Below are 23,053 nucleotides of genomic sequence, written 5' to 3' on the forward strand. Positions count from 1 at the left end.
ATTTGCCACTGACAGGGGTGCTTACAATCAGCTTTTATTTATTTATGTAAAATCTTTATCCCAAAAGAAAAAAAAACTGTTGCTGTAACTGCAGTGAAAGCTGGAGTTTGGCTTCAATTTGTTAGTGTATCTAAATCTGCTAGTTCATCAAACACTTACCTCCCCCCAGACTGATAATGCTGCTTTTCAAAAGGTGCCTCCTGTGCTCCTTCATCCAGAGTGGGGACACTCTAATACAGGAGGTGTGTTACTGAACAGATCACCAGGTGAAAACAGAGAGGAGAAAAAGCCTAAAAAAAGAAAACTAATGCAGCCACCACATCCAAGAATTGGTAAGCTGCGATATATTACGTTTATGTTTGTGGGTGTAGTACCACTTCAGGGAGTTCTGAGCTGTGCTAAAACATGCTAAAAGAACATGCAATAATATTGACTGAGAGGCTATATCTTGGTGGATAATTATCAGAATATTATTAGAATAAAATGGCTGATTTGGTAGTTTATTTAATATGAATAAAAACATATGTGTTATAAATGTGACAATCAGCAAGATTTTTTTAGGTATGTCAGGTGATCTTATGGTCTTTTAAGTGCAATTCCACTTGTCCTATTCAATTTGCTGCAATAAGTTTGATTTTTCGTATATGGGCAGATCACGTCACCTAGGTCCACCGTTCACAGTACAATCGCCACATATGACCAGAACCGGGACAAGGGGTGGGCAGGGGGAAGGGCAGCTGCCCTGGGCACAGCAGAGCATGGTGGCAGAGAATGGACACAAGGCAGTAAATCTATTCCATGGCATGCATTAACAGCGGGGGAGGAGGTGCAACATCCTTGCCCTGGGCGCTAGATGAACCTGTCCCTGTACTGCATATAACATCAGAATCATATACAATGTTTTCTGGTGGCCATACACACTTTGATTTGATTATCTGGTCGAACAAAACAATTAAATCCACAAACAATCAAATAGCCATAACTGCCCTAATGATCAATTTAGAATCAATTTTGATCGGATTAGAGTCAATTGGCCAGGGTGGAATATTATTGATTATTCTGCATCGATTGGCAGCACTGGGATAGTTTGTTCATGAATATCATCGTAGTTTGACCAGTCAGATTATGAAATGACATAGTGGAATGTAAGTGGAGATGCATTCAATAACTTTCGTTCAGCCCATACATTCAATTTGTTTTGTTCAATGAGCTGGTTGAACTAAAAAAAACTGACCCAATTCCCTCATCCAGGCACTCAATGTGGATGGAGGGGAATTGATCCCGCTGTGCTATTGTGTCCTGACTGTGGGGAATCTTCCTCACCACCAGAATACAATGATCAGTGCTGCTGGCTATAGCTGGCGGCACTGATCGATTGGGAAAACCTGACAGGCTAGTTGTACAGAAGTCCATAAAAGGTAGAATAACTTCTGTACAACCAGGGTGCCCATACATGGATCAAAATGTGGCTGGTAATATGTCTACAATCACCTCAAGCAGCTGGTCCTTGCTGAACTGAACAAATTTTGATCCATGTATGGCCAGCTTTATGATCGTATCTTACCTATCAGTTGAAATCCACTTCTACAGGTGAGGCAAACCAATCAAATGGGATGTAAACTATAGATCAACTATTCCTATCAGAAGAGATCAAGTGGAATTGTGTATATGGCCACAAGTAGGTTGTAAATATAGTGTATATGGATGTGGCACTACAATACACCTCCCCCTATGTTCTATTAAGTGGCTATAATCTTTTTAATAGAACACATGGGGAGGTGTATTGTAGTGCCACATCTACATACACTATAATTGCATTTTATTGTATCCCTTGTGGCTATAATCTAGGTGCTGGCAGCTACCACATTGTACCATAGCGCAGGATCCTATTTATTATTCGTTGCCATTAGATTGTGTATGGTACCCCTGGAGGTGGTTATATTGGCCATACACACTTTGCTTTTTTTATCCGATCGATGTGAAATTCAGTTAAAATGATCAAATCCACAAAGAATCCAGTAGCCATCATTTCCTTTCCAATCAATTCAGACTGAATTGCAAACAGATTCAATCAAACTGGGTCGATCAGCTATGGAGGAATATTATCGATCAGTTTGCACCTATTGGCAGTACTGAGATACTTTGTTCATCGGTATGATCGTATTTCAGAGATTACATGGTGGAAACGGAGATGCGATTGACAGTTTATGATTGTACATTCCGAATGTATTGACCACAATTCACTTTGTAAAAGAAATGGATCATTTATCGAAGTATGTATGGCTACCCCTGGGATCGCCGCACACTGGCCTACTTTTCGCAAGTCACTGAAATCAGTTCTGTCAACAATACACACAAAAGCCATGCGTCTATATTTTGGTGCATTTAGCACATGGTGAGCATGGCGGTGTGTATTGCGTCTGCAATAGGAATCACCTCTATAGCAAGTGCACCCAACACCAACGTAAGCAGATCACAATCACAGATCAATTTTAAGGCAGCTTTCACACTGATCCGTTTTTTTATCACAAAAGCGGAAGAAAAATGTGTGACCATGTATACCTGTAGAATTCTTCACACTGATCCGTCGCGGGTCAGGTGCTTTTTTTTTAAAAAAACCCGATGGCTGCATTTTTGGTGCAGGTCTGGTGCGGTAAAAAAATTCACTAAAATGCACATCTCCAGTGAAATCAATAGAAAATGCATCAGCAACACATCAATAATGCATAATAAATGTGTTTTTGTGCGTTTTTGAGTCACGTGTGATGTAAAAAACGTGGTAAAAACGGGCCAAAAATGTAAAATAATGGAAAAACGCAATTGCATTTTTTGCCACATTTTTGCTAGGATCGGTGTGAAACCAACCTTAATCCAGGGATATTTCAAGGGAAATTTTTTTTTCCTTTCTTTCTTTTTTATTTATTTATTTATTTTTATATTTAATGTAATTAAATGTCTTTTTAATTTTTTTAATTTTTTAAATTTTTTTAATGTAATTCAGTTGCCTGGAAAAGGGCTGAGTGGAGTGCCCCTGTTAATTATAGACAGAGTTGACCACAGTCCATGGTTCCTAAGGACCAGTGCTCCTGGGTGCACCTGCCTTGATGTGCATGCAATGGTGCATGTGTGCAATGCTCTGGATGTGATGGGCCCTATGAATGGTAGTGCATGCTGTACAAGTGTGTGTGGGAAGATGTCCTCATTGTCTGTGTGTGTTGGGCACTGCAGTCTGGAAGCACCGTACAGATGGGGAGTGGAGGAGAGGAGAGGAGCAGGCGGAGTCAGGGATCGCTGCAGCTGATCACATATACACACACACACATCCACCAACACTATCTCCATTCTCCCTAACACACACTCACCACAATCACCATGATCCTTCCACCTCCCCCGAGAAGAAAAAAAGACTGGAGCTAAATCTCCCTGAGCTGGGTCCCTTCATGCCATCCACCTCACCACCACCCCCCCTCCCCTTGTCAGACCCTCAAAAGGATCTCCTGCAAAGAGTATAAGGATAGAGGCAGACCCTGTGAGCTCTGAGGATCATTAGTGTCTTTTGTTCACAACATCCCAGGAAGCTATAGGAAGAGTAGGTTGCTTGGAGAAAGCAAGCTGGATGTTGCAACCTCAAATCCTTGCAAGCACAAGACAGTTCTGCTCTGCTGAGCCTCTCTTTTTAAGGGGAGGGGGGACTATGCCTCTGTGAGACTGCAAGCCTGGACCTTCGCTCGAACCCATGTGCATTTGCTCAGTGATACTTTCAATGAGAGCCATCCTGAAAGACTTCCACCTGAACAGACGGGAGCGAGATTCGCTGTCACTCTTGTAACCAGATTGCTATATTTTTCTATTCCTTTTTTTTTTGTTTTGTTTCTTTCTGCATGCTAACTTATAGGCAACGCAAAAGCTGCCGGAGATGCTGTGCTGCAGAACCCAAGCTAAAGGGATAGGGATCTGAGGATGAGATAATGAGATCATTTGTATTGTGTTTAAGAAGCTATTGCCAGTCAGTTTCGTAACCTGCTTTGACCAGTTCACGCAACCTTTCAATGGATTCTGACGGATTATCAGGTTTGTAGCTTGGCGCAGGAGAACGATAGTTTGCCAGGTACCCAGGCTGTGGAAGGCAACCAAAAAGAGACGACAAAAGGCCAGAATAATAAACTAACATTGATTTGCACATCCACTGAATCTGGCTGTTGTTGCTTTTTTTCATATTATGTCTGCACTCCGAAGGAAATTTGGGGACGATTATCAGGTTGTGACCACTTCCTCCAGTGGCTCTGGATTTAATCAAGCTGCCCCCAAAAAGAAAAGGCAGAGGTTTGTGGAGAAGAACGGCAGGTGCAATGTCCAGCATGGGAACCTGGGAAGCGAGACCAGCAGATACCTCTCTGACCTCTTTACCACCTTGGTGGACCTTAAATGGCGCTGGAACCTATTCATCTTCATTTTAACTTACACCGTTGCCTGGCTTTTCATGGCATCCATGTGGTGGGTCATTGCCTACATGAGAGGGGATCTTAACAGAGCACATGACGAGAACTACACACCTTGCGTGGCCAACGTCTACAACTTTCCATCTGCCTTTCTCTTCTTCATCGAGACTGAGGCCACCATCGGGTATGGATTCAGGTACATCACGGACAAGTGCCCCGAAGGAATAATTCTCTTCCTTTTCCAGTCCATCCTTGGTTCCATCGTTGATGCCTTTTTAATAGGCTGCATGTTTATTAAGATGTCCCAACCCAAAAAGAGAGCAGAGACTCTCATGTTCAGCGAACATGCCGTCATCTCCATGAGGGATGGCAAGCTCACCCTGATGTTCAGAGTGGGCAACCTCAGAAACAGCCATATGGTCTCCGCTCAAATTCGCTGTAAATTGCTTAAAGTAAGTATACACAACGTCATATGTTTTTTTGAATCTTGTAGCTTTAAACCTTTGTGGTACAATGAAGTTCAGCATGTTTGAAAAAAATAAAATAACACAGCCCTGCCGTTTTCAAATAGCCATGTTCTCCATGTCAAATTTAGCTTGGAGGTTATACGACTTCATTATGTTGATTGAAGGGTTATTTTAGAAAACTGCCAGAGATGTTAAATCAATACATAAAAGACTAGAGAATGAATAATATGAAAACATTTGTAAACATCTAAAAAGACTGAGGCTAACTTTTTGTTGCAAATGCCAAAAAAAAACACACACACATAAGCACACAAAAAAGTCAGATGCAATGTAAAAATATCATTGCTGAAAAAAAATCACAGTTTGCTTAAAAGATTTTTCACACTTTCCACTAAATCTACATTTGAAATGTGGTGACCTAGAAAAGCTTTGCAAAGGTATTAACTGTGACTGTATTTGTGCAGGATCTAAAAGCATGATTTATCATCTATTTTGTTGCAACAAAATATAGTGTATGGCTAAGGACAGTTGTGGAGGTACTGTTGTGTATAGGCTTGGCTGTAGAGTGCACAGTATCAACTAGCATTGCATTCTAAATGGCGATCATGCATTAGGGAATCCATACCTCCCAACTGTCCGTCTTTTGGAGGAACTGTCCCTTTTTTAGAAGCAAGTTCCTCTTTCTTCCTCTGTTGTTCCTCTTTTTGGACAGACATGGAGACCTCTAAAATAAAAGCAATACTTAATTACCAAAATATAACATTGCACTAAACCTTTCACACAGATCTTTTTATTACCACATTATTTTGAAAGCCAGTATAAGGGACGTATAGTGATGAAAAAATTATTGTGGGTTTAGCCATTCATTTTTTTGTGTATGAGTTCTTCATGGTCCATGTAACTAGGGACATGGCAGAGGTTTGCACTTTGCCTATATTCCCTCTTTCCCATCTCAGAAAGTTGGGAGGAATGGGAATGGTCAAACCACTGCCTGTCCAGTTCTCATAAATATGTGTGCACTGATATCTTGCAAAGGTCCTCCTTTGTAGGACAGAACTAGGCTAGAGACCATAGGGGCATCATTTGCATAGCTAAAACTTGCAATAGGTACTCATTAACAAGACCCATGACCCAAACCAAATTAAAAATGTCAGCCATAAGACATCATCCTTCCCACAATTCAAATGGTTTCCACAAACCATTGCATGTTACTAGTTATATTTATTGGAAGAGGACTGGTGCGTACACACAAAATACTCATGGCCTGGACATTTTATGGATAACTGAGGGAAGCAAACTCATACATGTTTCTATTGTAGATGGTCAGCTGAAACAATCCATCTCTTCAATAGCCACAGAATGAGCTGTGGCAAGGTTCTTTTCCAGAATATCACATAGAGCAGGGTTTCCAAAAAATGGTTCTATGGAACCCTAGGGTTCCTCCAGAGGGTGCTAGGGGTTCCTTGAGCAATGAACAATTTCTGCATCTCAGATAAGTTCCCACTGACACCATTGATCTTCATTAGCTATCTGTAAGGGGGTAATTCTTCCCAATGTTCACAAGTGTATTCTTCGCACAGCCATCACACTATTCATGAGTTGCTGATACAGTCATTTTTAGCATGGGCTCCCTAAGGCTGGAAAGTTATTTCAAGGGTTCCTCTGTGTTGAAAAGGTTGAGAAAGGCAGACATAAATAGGCCAAATGTTGTCCAATTCACCTAAAATCACAAACGTTACAATCATGTAGGCCATAGAGGCCTACATATATACGTTAAACAGTTGAGCAAATTATCCAGGAATGGCCATTTCCCACTCCATGGGTAGGCTCCATGTGTATTACATCCCTAGCAAGCCAAATTCAAGTTGTGATATGTTTTCTTTTCTATATACACAGAATTCTGACCAATGCCAAGTAAAAGCATTGTTTCAACAACATGGCATCTCTCTATTTTTGTGACCTTGGAATTGAGCAAATTTTTTCTGCCTGCTAAGTCTTTTTGTAACCAATAAACAGATTTGAGTTGCTCAAAGCTGATGGACACATATGCAGAGATTTCTTTTGTTCATCCTGTTGGCTGAATGAAAGAAAATAAACAGATTCCTCCATCCACTGTAAACAGTGCAGATGGATGAATCCCCCCTGACTGGCTATTATCAGAATACCCAAACAGTGCCTGCATCTGATTAGCTGCTGGCATTATTCAGCCAATAACTTTCCTCCTGGCTCTTTTGACAAAAGTGGATTGAACAATCGACTGTAGTTCAGCCAGGTGATGCCAGCAGGAACACCCACAGCTCCAATTTTAGTGAATTCTCTGTCCCAAATTTGAGCCACGTGTGTCAGCCTTTAAACTCAATACTATTTTGGAGTTCAGGTATTCCCATGCTTGCAAAATCCAAAGTCACAAAGCTGTGTGCTATGAGCATATGGTGCCCCTTGTTTTCTAGTAAAACCATCTTGTACAATTTAAAAAATAAATTGTGGCAGTGCCCTTTAAGTGAATAGGATTCCATTTTTTTTTTCAAATACACCCATGTTACATAATGCATTTTGTACGTGTTTCAGAGCTGGCCTTTTTTTGCAGATGGTATAATTTGGTGCCGTCAGGGTAACAAACTGCGGATTTACTGACTCTTCAGGGGTTAACCTTTGCTAGTTATTAAAGGCCTTTCTTGACTTTCGTTGCCTTTTACATCCGTAGGTAAATACTTAGCTGGATGCTCATTTAGCACCTCATCCGTCACTGTTATAGATCAACACATTTATTTGTTCATATAACTTTCTTGCTTAATGATCACCTGGAGGAGTCTACTTGTTTGTTGACTGTATTTTGCTTGGTCAGGTTCCAACGCTATTGATTTGTGGTGGTAGCTCTGTCATTTATCCTCCCTGCAGTCTATTCTGATCAGTGCACTTGCTTAGTCTATCCTTAATGACAAAATGGAAATTCAAACTAGAAAAATAAATAATATATAAAGTATGTGTCACTTAAGAGTCTTTGGAAAAAAATGCAACATCGCATGTTTTTTCAACTTTTTTTATAGGTCCTCTGTGGGCTTAAAGGCAATTTGTAAAAGCACAAAAAAACAAGGACACCTCTCCCAGTACCCTGTAGAAGAGACTGTCATTGACCATTACACTGGCATTAAAGGGCTTGGGCTTAATCATTCAAAATTTGAGCTATGGGTGATTCTGCAAGCACCACCTGGCTTGGCAAAAGTCGATTTAAAAATTGATTAACAAAGTGAGTTATCATCAGTACAGTGACTGCATCCTATCAGATTTAGTCACTGTTCAGTAGCATCCTTTGGGCAGCTGCAAGCTGACTGAGAGACAATCGAGCCATGTAAGGTTGCTTACAACAAAAATAAAGGCAAAAATACTCATCTTAATTCCAACTGTCCGATGCCTGTGAGGTCCCTTACCGGTGATGGCATCTTCTCCCCAGCTTTTTCCAGGTGGGAGTTTGTCAACAGATCCCGGTCAATGATTCATGGCTGAGACCTGCTGATCAGATGTGTTGAATCACAGACTTGAGCCCTGTGTTGATAAACAACACAGGGCTCTGTACAGAGGAAAAGATCTCTTTGCTTATTTTCCCTGCTTAGGGAAATCAGATCAATGGCAGTAAAAAGCAGCACACGGTACACACATGAACACTTGTTAGGCACACAATTAACCCCTTGATTACCCCTAGATATTAACCCCTTCCCAGCCAGTGTCATTAGTACAGTGACAGCGTACATTATTAGCACTGATCCCTGTATTAGTGTCACTGCAGATGTCAGTGACAGTTAGTCAGTTACCCTCAGCATCAGTTTGCCCGCTGCACTATCACAGTATCACTATAAGTCGCTAATCGCCTCCATTACTAGTAAAAAAATTAATAAAGTTCCAATATATATCCCATATTTTGTAGATGCTATAACTTTCTCGCAAACCAATTAATATACACTTATTGGGATTTTTGTTTTACCAAAGACATGTAGCAGAATAAATTTTGGCCTAAATTTATGAAGAAATTAGATTTTTTTAATTTTTTTATGGGGTTTTATAGCAGAAATTTAAAAAATGTTTTTTTTTCAAAAATGTTGGTCTTTTTTCGTGTATATATTAAACAATTAAAAAACCCAGTGGGGATCAAATAAACCCAAAAGAAAGTTCTATTTGTGTGGAAAAATGATATAAATTTTGTGTGGCAACAGCATTGCATGACTGCGCAATTGCAAGTTAAATTCATGAAGGAGGTAAAATCTTCTGGAGCTCAGGTGGTTAAGTATAATTTTACTTTTGAGCAAATGCTAAAGGGAACCTGTGAGGACAGACATATGAGGGAGGCTACAGATTTGTTTAAGGTTTAGTTCCGCTTTAACTGTTACTAATCGGGTGCACAGTTGAAAGTTACAGAAGCAATGCAGTGTGTGACTTACCTCCGGATGAACAGCTCTAGCAAGCCAGAAGCAGCAGGGTTGCAAGCCTATTTGATAACAGCAATTTTTATGACTTTATAAAGTTCAGTTAACTGAGGCAACCAATCCGATATCTTTACTGTAGTCAGATAAAGTACTACAGTAGTTGGACAATAAAAATTATAGTAGAGAAATTATCAAAATGTGTTATAGATGAAAGTGCAGTTTGTTTGATAAGTCATTGGATGACATTCAGATGTTTGTACATAACATGCTCTCTGAATTATTTACACAGCACTGACTAAGCAAAAAACATACACTATATGGTCAATGGTTTGGGGAAACCTGACCATAACACCTATATGAGCTTGTTGGACATTGTATTACAAACCCATGGGCATTAAAATGGAATTGGCTCTGCAGCTATAGCAGCCTCCAGTCCTCAGGGAAGGCCTTCAACAAAATGTTGGAGTTTATTGTGGGAATTTGTGCCCATTCAGTTCAGAAAAAATATTTATGAGGTCAGATACTGATGCTGGAAAGAGAAGACCTGACTTCCAATCAGTGGTTGACTGGCAACTTTTGGTCAGCGACTCAGCCCCCCCTTTCACTCTCCCTCAATCCCTGCTTCTTCCTGACCCCATCCCAAACTGAAGTTTCACTCCAGGTACTCTCTGTTGCACCATCTCAAGGTTCTCAAACTGGCCAGCAAGGGGTGGCTGGGGCTGAAGGGAGGAGACGGGGTGGTTCGGTCAGGGCTTGCTGGGAGAATGGAGCCTCAGGTGGGGCATGGAGACGGCCTCTGCTCAGACACAGCATACACATCCATGCTCTGTCCTAGTTCTCATCCTGCACTTCATAGGACACCGACAGACTTTTTACTCCTCTTCAGCAGGAAGCCTTTAGGCATGTCTGTGGTAGAAGCGGTGCAGCATTTTTACTGGGTATCAGAGCGACCCGGGGGGCAATTGCCCCCTGGCTCAGTCTTGTCATCAGTATTTCAGTATGGGTGAGGTCAGGACTACACCTAACAGATTAAACCATGTCTTTATGGACCTGGCTTTGTGCATAGTCATGCTGGAACAGAAAAGGGCCTTCCCCAAGCTGTTTCCAGAAGGTTGAAAGCTCACAAGGTTTTTTGACCCTGCAGACACTCTGGAAGACCTTTATTGTATTAGGACACAGACTGCAGTGCCCACAACCAGCAGATCTAACACTACTAACGCCCTTAAGAGGAGGGGGGTCCCAATTCCCCTGGTTGCCTATTTGTATGTGTTATGTCATACAGTAATAAAGTGATCAATGTTCTTTAACTCTCCATAATTTCCAAGACTTCTTATTCAAGCATTACGCTACAACCTTTAATGATCTAAAAAGTCTTTGTAAGCTGTAACAGTACCCTTTGCTGGAAACACCTGAATTTTAATAATTTGGAGATGTGCTCACATAATTTGGGCAATATGATGGTCAGGTGTCCACAAAGTTTTGGCCATATAGTGTATATGCTGATATCCTATAAGTGCAAATTGCTAGCTGGTAATTATCTAATGCCTCCTGGAAACCCTCTGATATGCTTAAGTTTTATATTTTTTAAATTAAAGGATAGCTGAACCCAAGAACAAAAATGTAATATGTTACATAGTTAATCTGGTTGAAAAATAGCAGAAGTCCATCTAGTTCAACCAACAGAAAAAAAAACATACAACACACACACAAATAGAAAACCTCCCAATAAACTATCCAATACTCACAGTTGATCCAGAGGAAGGCAAAAAGCATGATCCAATTTGCTCCAGCAGGGGAAAAAAAATCCTTCTTGATCCCACCAAGAGGTAATCGGATACTCCCAGGATCAACCTATAAATATTAATATCCAGTTATATTATGTTCATTTAGAAATTAATCCAGGCCTTTCTTAAACCAATCTACTGAGCTGGCCAGAACCAGCTCTTGAGGGAATCTATTCCACAGCTTTTACCATGAAGAAGCCTTTTTTGTATTTGGAGATTAAATCTCTTTTCCTCTAGCCATAAAGAGTGCCCCCTTGTCCTCTGTGATGACCTCAGGGTGAATAGCTCTACACCAAGTTCACTATATGAACCACTGATATATATATACATGTTGATCATATCCCCCTTAATCTCCTCTTCTCAAGAAAGAATAAATTCAGTCCCTCTAATCTTTCCTCGTAGGTGAGCTCCTCCATGCCTCTTATCAGTTTGGTTGCCCTTCTCTGTACTTTCTCTAATATCCTTTTTGTGAATTGGTGCCCAAAACTGACCTGCATATTCTGGATGAGGTTTTACTAATGATTTGTATAGGGGCACAATTATGTCTCTCTCTCACTGCAGCTCACACCTCTTTTAATACAAAAAAGGATTTTTCTCACTTTAGAAACCGCAGCTTGGCATTGCATGCCATTATTAAGCTTGTGATCTATCAGAACTCCCAGATCCTTCTCCACCATTGATTCCCTCAGTTGTACTCCCCTAGTATGTATGATGCATGCATATTCTTAGCCCCCAAGTTCATAACCTTACATTTATCAACATTAAACCTCACACTTGCCACATAGTTGCCCAATTTAACCGTGTACTGAGGTTGGCTTGTAACTTGGAGACATCCTGTAAGGACGTTATTCCACTGCATAACTTGCTGTCATATTGCAGCTTACCAGTCCTGTATATGTAGTGACTACATTAGTTTTATTTTTTCAGGCTAAACACATTTTCAGCACTTACAGAAAATACCTGTTGATCATCCCAGAAATGCAAAGTCCTTGTCACTTCCTGTGAGTGCAACCGAAAAAACCAACATTGTTATCTTCCTTCTGTAAACTGCTAATCCCCCCACCCTAATATAAATAAGTTTGGAGTGAATGAGAATAGTCACCTAGGGAAAGACAGTGTAATATTCTTATGAATTACTATGTTAAAATAAAGGAGAAAAAGCCTTAAAAAAGAGCAACAGTTGTGTTCAAACGTTTGCATACCCTGGCAAAAATTGTGAATATTTGGCATTTATATTGAAAATATGACTGATCATGCAAGAAAACTGTCTTTTATTTAAAAATAGTGATCATATGAAGCCATTTATTATCACATAGTTGTTTGGCTCCTTTTTAAATCACAGTGATAACAGAAATCATCCAAATGGCTCAAAAGTTTACATCCCCTGGAATGTCTGGCCTTGATACAAACACACAAAGTGACACACACAGGTAAAATGGCAATTGAAGGTTAATTTCCCACATCTGTGGCTTTTTAAATTGCAATTAGTGTCTGTGTGTAAATAGTGAGTTTGTTAGCTCTCACGTGGATGCACTGAGCAGGCTAGATACTGACCCATGGGGAACAGAAAAGAACTGTCAAAAGACCTGCTTAACAAGGTAATGGAGCTTTATAAAGCTGGAAAAGGATATAAAAAGATATCCAGAGCATTGAATATGTCAGTCAGTACTGTTCAATCACTTATTAAGAAGTGGAAAGTTTGGGTATCTATACCAAGCCAAAGTCAGATAGACCAAGTAAGATTGCAGCCACAACTGCCAGAATAATTGTTCAGGATACAAAGAAAAACCCACAGGTAACCTCAGGAGAAATGCAGGCTGCTCTGGAAAAATACAGTGTTTTTTTTTTTTAAGGAGGACAATACAACAACACTTGAACACAAATTAGCTGCAGGGTTGAGTTGCCAGAAAGAAGCCTTTACTGAGCCAATGCCCCAATAAAGCCCAGTTACAATATGCCCAACACCTTGACATGCCTCACCGAGCTTTTTTGTGGCATTGGCGAAGTAAAGCTGACCAGTGGTAAATGGTTTGTCTCATTCATGTAAATCAATACATTTGCAGGAGAGCTTGTTCTTTTGAAAAATAAAAGACTTACTGGCAGGATCACCAGATGAAAAAAAGAAAGCCTTAAAATGAAAATGATTGCAGTCATCACATCTAAGAATTGGTCATCTGCAATATAATACATTTTTTCTTTTGGGTTTAATACTGCTTTAAGTCTTTTGACATAGTCCCAGTGAAATAGCACACATACGTGTAGCAATGACCCCCCAAGGAGCTGCTAACATTTAATGAGCTCTCCTGCTTTCCCTGCTAGTGATCTGCAATGGCAAAAAATACTGCCTCGGTTCTGTAGAGAAAGATGATTGGGGGTACAGAATACCCCAAAATAGTAAAATATTTCAAACCTTCTTAGTAGCCGTAGTAAAGTTAGTGATGGCTTTGATGATTCAGCTGCACCCTCCCCTTAGCAGGGGTAAGAGCAACTAGTTGATGGCCCTAGATGTTTCAGTAGCAGCTTACCAATGACAATAAATCCTCTATTGTCCTCTGTTAGTGGCCCTTCTTACTGCAGGAGCAGCGTTCCAACAGGAACTGGTCCTCATGTCCTTCGTGAGCAATCATAGATACCTTAAAGAGTTGGGAGAGGAGGTTGTCATGCAGTGTCCATCTGGCAGCAATTTGTTCTAAGCCAAAGGCATAACTAGAACCTTTAGGGCCCCGTTGCAAGAAACAATGAAGGGCCCCCCATCATGGGACCCTTTATTATGGTCCCTCAGTGGGCCCCCTTCCTGCCATCTTGGGGTCCCCCCACAGTGGCGGAACGCCAGGGCCCAGTCTCAAGTGTGACCTTTGTGACCCTGGTAGTTTCGCCACTGGTGTCAGTAGATTTTTATTTTTGTTATTTTAGAAATTTGTTTTACCATTTTATCCTATCTTATTTATTTATTTACAACTTTATTTTTTATTGTTTTAAAAAAATTTGTAGGTACCCAGTTGGGGGGCTTTGGTGAAATATCAGGGATCTAAACAGACCTCTGATGTTTCAGCTTTGATCGGTACCGATCTCTGACTCTTTTCAATAAGACAAGGAAGAGGCCAGTAAATGATACATTTACTGGCCCCTTCCCAACTCTCAATCCTGATAGTATTCCCAGGGGAGCACACAGGGGCCTGTAGCAGCAAGACAGGGATAGGGAGGCGGCAGGGGTGGCATGTAGAGGAACCAATGCTCTCCATTTTCCTTCTGCAGCCACTGAATGTCTGTGGGAGGAAGACGAGGAGAAGCAGACATTCAGCGGCTGAAAGTTCACCTCTCTTCTAAGCTCTCCTAGATATTTTTGCACTTGGCAGACTCCTCTAAAGTTTCTTCCTTTGAGTAACCACTTCCTGACTCAACAGGCCCTAACACAGGCCAGGTTAGGTTCCTTGGACTTTGGCTTTCTCTCCAGGCTAAGAGCCTGGGAGCCAAGGGATTCTCCATGCAAATTTATTCCCCAGGCAGCAAGCCTGGAAGGCAAAGACTTCCTGAAACTACGTCCACTCTAAGCACAGCCTGAGAAGGAAGGACCTTCTAGAAGATCTTCCCACATAGTTATTCTCTTCACTTCACATCACTAGCATGCCTGGACAACAGATGGGCAAGAGGGGCTGCTGCCCAGGGCACAATAGTAGAGAGGGTGCCTCTTCACCACACACAATCCCCAGATCAGTGGCTAGCAACCAACAGGGCACAGATTCATGATACTGATGCCACACATGCTCCAACTGCCCACTCTCAACCCACAGCTGACACAAAAACATACCAGACATAGGCAACTACCTCCTATTTGTTAGAAAGCAAGCAACTGGCCAAATGTAGGAGTGTAGTGAACTCTCCAGGGCAACCATGGACATATGGTGCAAAGGGGGCTGAGAATGGGCACAGGGTGGTACAGCCATTCTACTGCATGTATTAGGAGTACTATAGGGGGTGCAGTTCCTCATCCTTGCCCTGGGCACCAAACAAACCTATACAGGTACTGCTAGCATATACCCCTTGGGGATTAGCCAGGGTGGAATAAATATTCATAACCCCATACACTGTAACTTCTCACTCTATCTGCTAGAGAACATTCCCAAGTAGCAGGCCTGTAGAAGGAGCGAGAGGCTCCGAGAGCGCAGTCTGTGTCACTCTGTGGTTCACATCTGGCCCTCTGACTCTTCTGGTGACGTCAGATTCTTCCTGGTCTTTACATCATATGAGTATTCAACTCCATCTCCATGGCGTTTTAGACCATGACTGGCGGTACCTGCTGGACAGAGAGGAGCAGCCCTTCATAGACCTACAGATGAGCTTTGTTTTCTCTTAAATCTTGTGAGTGTTTTTTATCCTATGGTAATAAATGGCTTACTAACTTACTGCACGTAGCTGGTGCCTCCTTTTCTCTCCCTCTTCCCTCAGTATTTAGAGTTGGCACCACTCTTAAGGACAGCTGATGCCACCTGACTTGCAAGTGATTTAGGACTTACACACTTTTATGGACGTTTAAAATGACGGTTCTCCATTATAGTGCCCTGACAGCCAGTTGGCTATTTTATGTTTTATATTGTATTTGATATCATATTATTTTGGATAAGCTATCTCTGTGCGCCAGAATTACCCTTTGTCCTTAGACATGTTACCAGCAGCAGCAGAAGAAACACCCAATAGTTTACGCTTAGGCTTGGATGCAATTTCATATATTGTGGTATCAACATGTTTAAGCATTTTCTGAGTAATTCTTCCTGGGCCATTGTGGAATATGCATTGCTAGTTCAATAATGTCCCCTGAATTAGCAGTAGACCTGTTTGAGGGTTTTAGTAAAGCCAACGGCTGAATGTTTCTGTTTCCAATGGGCATCTGTTTTTTATTGGCAGTTACTACTCTTGTGTAAAATGTTGTTGCTTGGACCATGAACTACTGAACAGCTGGCAAATCATCTACTATAGACAGATGTTTCCCTTGTTTGGTAGCCAATCAGAATGCTGTCTGTTGATTTAAAGTTTGCACTATTAGTGTGGGCAAATGCAATCTGTGCATCATTTTCAAGGGAAACCAGCAGATTTGGCCTGATAAAGTAGCCCATAAGACTTTTAAGTAGTTGGCAGTACTTGAAGCACAAGTCAAGTAACATAGGAGAATTTGCTTCATGCAAATAAAATTATTAGCAGTACTACTCTATCCTGGCATCCTTTCTTGGGGGGGCTCTTGTTTTGAGTCCCACTACCTACAGCATATCCATCCGTACGAGGGGTGTAAGATGCCAGTGATGATCCAGGAGCGGGTACTTATCTTGGGAGTGGGGCATACAATGATGATCCAGCTGACTTCATGAGATCTTTTCATGCGCTTTAAAATTGCGCATCTGGTGAGTGCGTGATTTTATCATTTGTGTCACACCAGAAGAATTCTGCATGATCACCTGGATTATGAGTCTCACGTTTATAAAAGGATGTTTTTCACCTATACACACCTGTGATCACTTTATTAGGAGCTTTTCATATATCTGAATGCACATTGTCACTTTGTTTCAGCACTCTTTTTGTGTATATGCATTTGGTCTACACTTTGATATATGGTGATATATATTTTTTTGTGTATTGTTATATATTTTTTTGCTATATACTGCGATTGCTTTAGCGCTGCACCGCCTGTATAGAATGTTTATATTTTAAAGGAGTATTTGGTGTCTCTGGTGTATTCAGCAGCTTATCAATTAGCGCTCACTTTTTCTTACCTGCTTTAACATAGGAGAATTGCTATGGAAAATTGTATTGAATTGGGTGAAATTTGGCAGCACTGATTGAAGAAACAAAAACTAGGTCTTAGTGATATGATCCTGTAGGAAGAGACCTATTGCTGCAATCCTTGGTATCTTTATGGAAGCATTAAAATTACATCACCGGTATGAGAGGAACATTAACCACTTCCTGTATGCCCTATAGCAGAAATACTGCTACAGGGTGGCATGGGTGTGCAAAATCACATATATACATACATATGGGGTGCGCAAGCCACGTGCGCGCCCTACCCGCGCCGCCATTCGCGGCCTCAGCTGTCAATCACCGGTCTCGGCCGGTGATTACTTGCCGGCACCTGGTGATCTCTGAGTATTACCAACGGAGAGAGAGAACTGTATGTAAGCAATACAGTTCTCTCCCCTGTCAGCTCCAGAACACTGCTTTGTGTGGCTCTGCATAGCAGAGCCATACAAAGCAGTGTGCTTACAGTTGAAAGCACTCACACAGCAAACTGTGAAACAGCACACAGTTAAACCTTTAGTCGTCCCAGGTGTTAACCCCTTCCTGCTCAGTGCCATTAGTATAGTGTCAGTGCATTTTATTAGCACTGATCACTGTATTGGTGTCACTGGGGATGTCAGTGACACCAAGTCTGTTCCCCCCAGTGTCAGAATGTCAGAACTTTCACGTATACCAATTAATTTACACGTATTGGGATTTTTTTTAGCAAAGACATGTAGCAGAATACATTTTGACCTAAATTTATGATGAAATTAGATTTTTTAAATTTATTTATTGGACATGTTTAATAGCAAAAAGTCAAAAATATTGCTTTCTTCTCAAAATTGTTGGTCTTTTTTTGTTTATAGCGCAAAAAATTAAAAATACACAGGAGATCAAATACCATGAAAGAAAGCTCTATTTGTGGGAAAAAAGGACATATATTTCATTTGGGTGCAGTGTTGCATGACCACGCAATTGTCAGTTACAGTAACACAGCGCCGTAATGCAAAAAATGGCCCGGTCAGGAAGGGGGGTAAATCCTCTGGAGGGCAAGTGGTTAATGTTCCTGTCATACCCGTGATGTCATTTTAGTGCCTCAATGCACGTTACTGAAGCTCACAGACGAGCTGTGCAGCACCCTGGGTTCCAGTTCACAACATGTGAGAGTCTGTCACTCACCTAGAGCGGCATCATTTTAGCAAGAGACCTATCCTTTCCACAGTTACCAAATGGTCTTCATCATCACTTGATTGAAAATAACTTAAAGTGTTACTAAACCCAGGACCCTGCATTCACTATATCTGCTCTCCCACAGTACACAGAACATGGAAGTGCAATTATTTTAGTAAATATAAACTGCTAAATACCTTTTCTCATCAGCAGTTAGAGCAGTCTTGTGACTTCAACAGAGCACTGGGTAAAGCTTGTAGGAGGAATTTTCTTTCTGCTCTAGGAGGATGTGAAATCCCCTGACCCTCTGTCTGGACAGTTCTGATTGGCCCTGTGCTGATCACATGGACTCTCCAAAGAAAAAAAAAAGCTCTCTAGCAATACACACCAAACTGAGCATGTGTATGTGACCACAGATTTAGTCAGTATCAGGTGGTCATTTCAACAAGAGGAAGGGCAGAGAAGAAAGGATCAACCAGCCTTTTTACACAATGCAGAGGATTAACCCCTTAGGTTCCACAGTGAGTATAACAAGCATGCTTTACTATATATACAGACTGATTTTACTGTTGTGGGTTTAGTAACACTTTAATGACATCATATTGATTGAGAATGTGGTTTACACACTCAAGCATAGAAAGCTAAGCGATAGAACAAAGCTGTAAAATCTTTAAACAATCTGCCTCAACAAATTCCTGAAATTCGTGATAAAACTGTAAACATACAACTGTAAACATGTGCAAAGTGGATATGTTTGTCTCTGCAAAGTTGCTCAGCAGTTTTAGGTATGGATTTACAGGCATCTGCAGCGCACAAGGAAGCAATATGGCAGGTACAATAAATGTGAAAGATGAAAGGCTGCTCTGCTCTGAAGCGGGATAATACAGAGTTTCTTGTACCAACCATTATACTCAACAAGGAGGTAGAACTGGTACTGGGTTTTACCAGCATCTTCATCAAAATAAATGGCCATCATGGCTCATTTTTTGGTGGTTGATAACAGGCAAGTTTTTGGCACTCCTCATTATTGCACTTGCCAATGAGGTTTTTGTATTAGCATGGACCCTTTGGTATGTTTACTACACTGGGGATTTGCTAATTTGGAGTCTGGAAATCAGTCAGCCATGCTGTTGGCAAGATCATCTAACAAACACAGTGGCAAATTTTTTTTGGCAATAAAATTAAGTATTTTCAAGTCAGTTAAACAAATTATTCTTTTATGAACCAACACTTCTGATTCTGTGCTTTGTTTAGCAAACGCAACAATTCTAGAGTTGGCTTGCCTAGCTGCAACAATAGTGTTGTGTTTGTAACTTACAGCACAACTGCGAACATCACAGATGCCACCATGTGCTATGCTGACAATTGTTTGCACCATAGACACTTTGCATTGTGCTTTGAATCATCATCTACTGATAACCAGTATTTGAACTGCATTTGATCTATTAGCCATGAGCCTGAGAAGGAGCAATGCCTCAATTTCTTCTTTTCGTTTTTTGCCAGGAGGCTCAGGCATTGTCCATTCCATACAATCCTTTTGTAAAGTGCAACTGCACTGCGCACAGTGTAACCTAAAACACATATCATGAACTTTTGTGTTACCAACAGTAGCTGTTAAATGTATCAAACTTTAAAGTGGAATCAAAGAGCCCTTTAAAATCTTTTGACACTTCTGTAGGAAAACTGTGGCCAAACCAACGCAGACTGAACCCGCTTAAATTTCAATTACTGCATAACCTAACCTAGTACTGCCTTGTGTGCATGCTACAGATGCATATATGTCTGACACAAGTCAGGAAAGCTATAGTTAATGAAAACTTATCTTTTGGAACTCTGTGAAAAATGTTCTGAAAACATATTAGGTGCAATTAGAGATGCATCACGTGTGAAGATTGGTTTGGAGTCTTGGAAGGTGTCTAAGACAAAGAAAGAACAATCTTGTTTATCTTTCACGCTAGTACACCACATACACATTTTGTCTTTGCAACTTACTGTAAAAGGCAAGTGGACAACAGAGATAACCACTCACTGCTAGATGACCAGGTTGTCTAATCTGATGGTGGTGGTTTCTGTAGACCCATACAGCTGGCTTCTCAATATGCTGTTGACTGTTTTCTAAGGAAGAAATAAAAACATATTCAGATTGCCGTGACCCCAGTGACTGTCCCCAGACTCCCCAGTCCCCACCCAGGTTTCCAAAAACATAAACAATAGACAGTCAAAAAAACACTGGATTCCAAAAATTACATACTGGTACTTGCCAGAAGACAGAGTTCCAAAAAAAAAAAGGGATCGGGAGGCAGTGCCAGTGGCTGGCCAATAGCGATTACTGATTGTCAATAACCTAATGGCACAAAGACTGAGAAGGAGAAAACCAAACATGACACTATAGCAGATATTTTCTTGAAAAAGCACACTGCAACAAATTGTGTATTTGCTTACTGTATGATACAGTTGTATGAAGCCAAAGGGAATGATTCAGAACAGGAGTTGCAGCTGACCTTGTGTTTGGTGCAATTTACTTGATCCAAGGAGGGCTGAGGGCAACAGGCAGCAGGCAAGGCATTGGTGGTAGTGGTAGAACAGAGGCTGGTCAAAGCAGTGGTGTGATTAGACCAGGCCAGGGAGTACCAACCTAACAGCACAAAGAGGGAGAAGTAGAAAACCCAACATGAGACTCACTATAGCAGATAAGGTATTGAAAAAGCATAATGCAACAAATTGTTTATTTTCTTACCATGTGATATGAAGCCAAAGGGAATGCTTCAGGAGGAGTTGCAGCAGGCAGGAAGGTGGTACTTCTTGATCCAAGGAGAGCAGCAGGCAGGCAAGGCAGTGGTGGCATAGGCTGGTTAAAGCAGGCGTGATTGGAAGTCCAGGGAGAACCAACCTACCTGCACAAAGAGAGAGGGAGAGAGGGAGAACATGAAAAACCAATAGTATAGCTGTGCTCCTTCTCTGCAACCTTTGCTTACTCCAATAGTCTATTCCATTCCATTGCATTCATTCATTATTGCAGCCAGTAGACTGCTCCATTCATTGAATGTATTCATAATTGCCCTAGAGAGAGTACACTGATTCATCCATCCATTGACCTTTGCATTCATTCATTACTGCCCCAGTACTAGTAAACTGCTCCATGCCAGCATCATTTATTAATTTAGCCCGAGCCCAGACCAGACTGTTTCATCTGTTCCATTTCAACCATTGCATTCATTCCTTAATGCCCCAGCAGTACTGCTACATTATTGCATGAATGCCAATTTGTCAATAATACCAAGTCAATGCCAACATAAACCAATCAATCCATGTTCATTTACCCACTGTAGACTGCCCCCACCATGTCCATTGGCCATTTGCATTCATATATTAATAATTCACCATTTGCAGACCATTTCTGTGGCTTGTGGTGGCTTGGCCTGGGTGTGGGCAACGGCAGACAGCAGCAGAGTGGCAGTACAGAGGGTCAGGGTAGTGGGCAGGACGTCCAGGCACCGTCTGAGACCAAGAGGAGGAGAGAAGAGTAGCATACTGAGCACAGCAGGGCAGCGTCCGTGACTGAGCAGTGACGAGACTCCTTGCTCCCGTGATGGAAATGGCGGCTAGTGGGAAATGGTGCGCGGTTTTATGCACATTGTGCACCATGCATCATGACATCATGAATTGCCCACAGTGTGTGTACGGACCCAACCTGACATTGCAAAGTGCAATTGGCCGATATTAACAAACTGTAAATTTATGGATGGTTACCAACCCTGGAGCAAGGACCACATGAAATGGCTTGGTGATCCAGATTCAGCCCATGGGCCATGTGTTTAATACTTGTGGTCTACACCATGCAGTGTCTAGCTCCTTGCCTGCATTATACATGCCTATAGGGTGCCCAGGGATGCGTTCTTTCACTTTTGCAATCAGCAGGAAGTTGATATATAACTCCCCCTACTGGTTATTTTGAAGAGCCAAAAACAGCAGCTACAGGGATGAACTGAAAATATATACACATTTTTATAAAAAAATATTTTGAAAAATCCTAATGCAACATTCTGTGTCATTGATTAATGTTCTTTATTAATATTTAATTCAATAATTGTGACTTTGGTACCCCTGTAATGCATCTCTAAGCTGATTGTTTGGAGCAGCTACTGCTAATTGTGTTCCTCCTTGTGAATTCCATCTATGGTTTTAGAGCCATCCAATAAAGATTATTCAACATATATTATTCCAGCAATACAGAAGGTCAACTGCAGGTGAAAAGCACCTGTCACTGAATTCTAAATGATCTCTGAAGGTCTTAAACTGATGTCATCTGATACCCCCCCATAAGCCCAAAGCCCACTGACACAGGCCCTAATGCATCCATTTAAGGACTCGTAAGCTGCAATACATTAAAATTCTATTTTAAGTTTAGCTATGCTTTAAGAATGTTCAAATGTAGATGTAAAAAATCTGTTGAACCCCATTACACAAGCAATCATTTATGTACAGGATTTCATGAGATGCTCTGGGAATAACACACAATTAAGGTGAAATGTGTATGTTATAGAAAGGTAGAGGTAAAAATATGAAATTCACAATACAAGAAATTCAAGTGGATAAATGATGGAGCCTGGAACAGCTAGGCTGATGAAATATAAGCATACCCATGAACAGTTTGTTCCTTGAAGCAGAACCTAATGTAAATGGAAAAAAAATTACCCTTTAGTCAATTTATGCAAATAATAAAAAATCATAAGGTAGAGGTAAATTCTAAAGAAATTAAACTTAGTTTGCTAAATCGTTGTATTTAACAAATAATTTAAAAAAAAAAATACAAAAAGGATTAATAGCACTGCTGCATGGCTGCAAAAGGGCAGTGCGTTTCTGTGTGTTTCTGCAACACTGACATTTGAGCGTAGCCTAATTGTATTTTTTAAATGCAAGCAGTTTAACCAATTCAAGTCCAGGTCAATTCTGACATTTCTCTCATACATGTTAAAATCTACATTTTTTTGGGGCTAGAAAATTAT

General features: G+C 41.0%; 1 protein-coding gene across 1 annotated transcript in view; it reads left to right on the top strand.

The window, feature by feature from the left end:
* The first annotated feature begins 3,264 nt into the window (after positions 1-3,264).
* Positions 3,265-23,053, top strand: part of KCNJ3 (potassium inwardly rectifying channel subfamily J member 3) — a 323,174-nt gene continuing 303,385 nt past the window's right edge. The window contains exon 1 of the mRNA XM_089659642.1: positions 3,265-4,891. Coding sequence (XP_089515768.1) covers positions 4,220-4,891 — 672 coding nt within the window. The 5' untranslated portion in view covers positions 3,265-4,219. The remainder of the gene's footprint in view (positions 4,892-23,053) is intronic.

The sequence above is a fragment of the Staurois parvus genome, unplaced genomic scaffold (genome assembly GCF_062004578.1).
Source record: "Staurois parvus isolate SC_StPar_1 unplaced genomic scaffold, SC_StPar_1.0 ptg000031l, whole genome shotgun sequence".
In the NCBI taxonomy this organism is placed as follows: Eukaryota; Metazoa; Chordata; class Amphibia; order Anura; family Ranidae; genus Staurois; species Staurois parvus.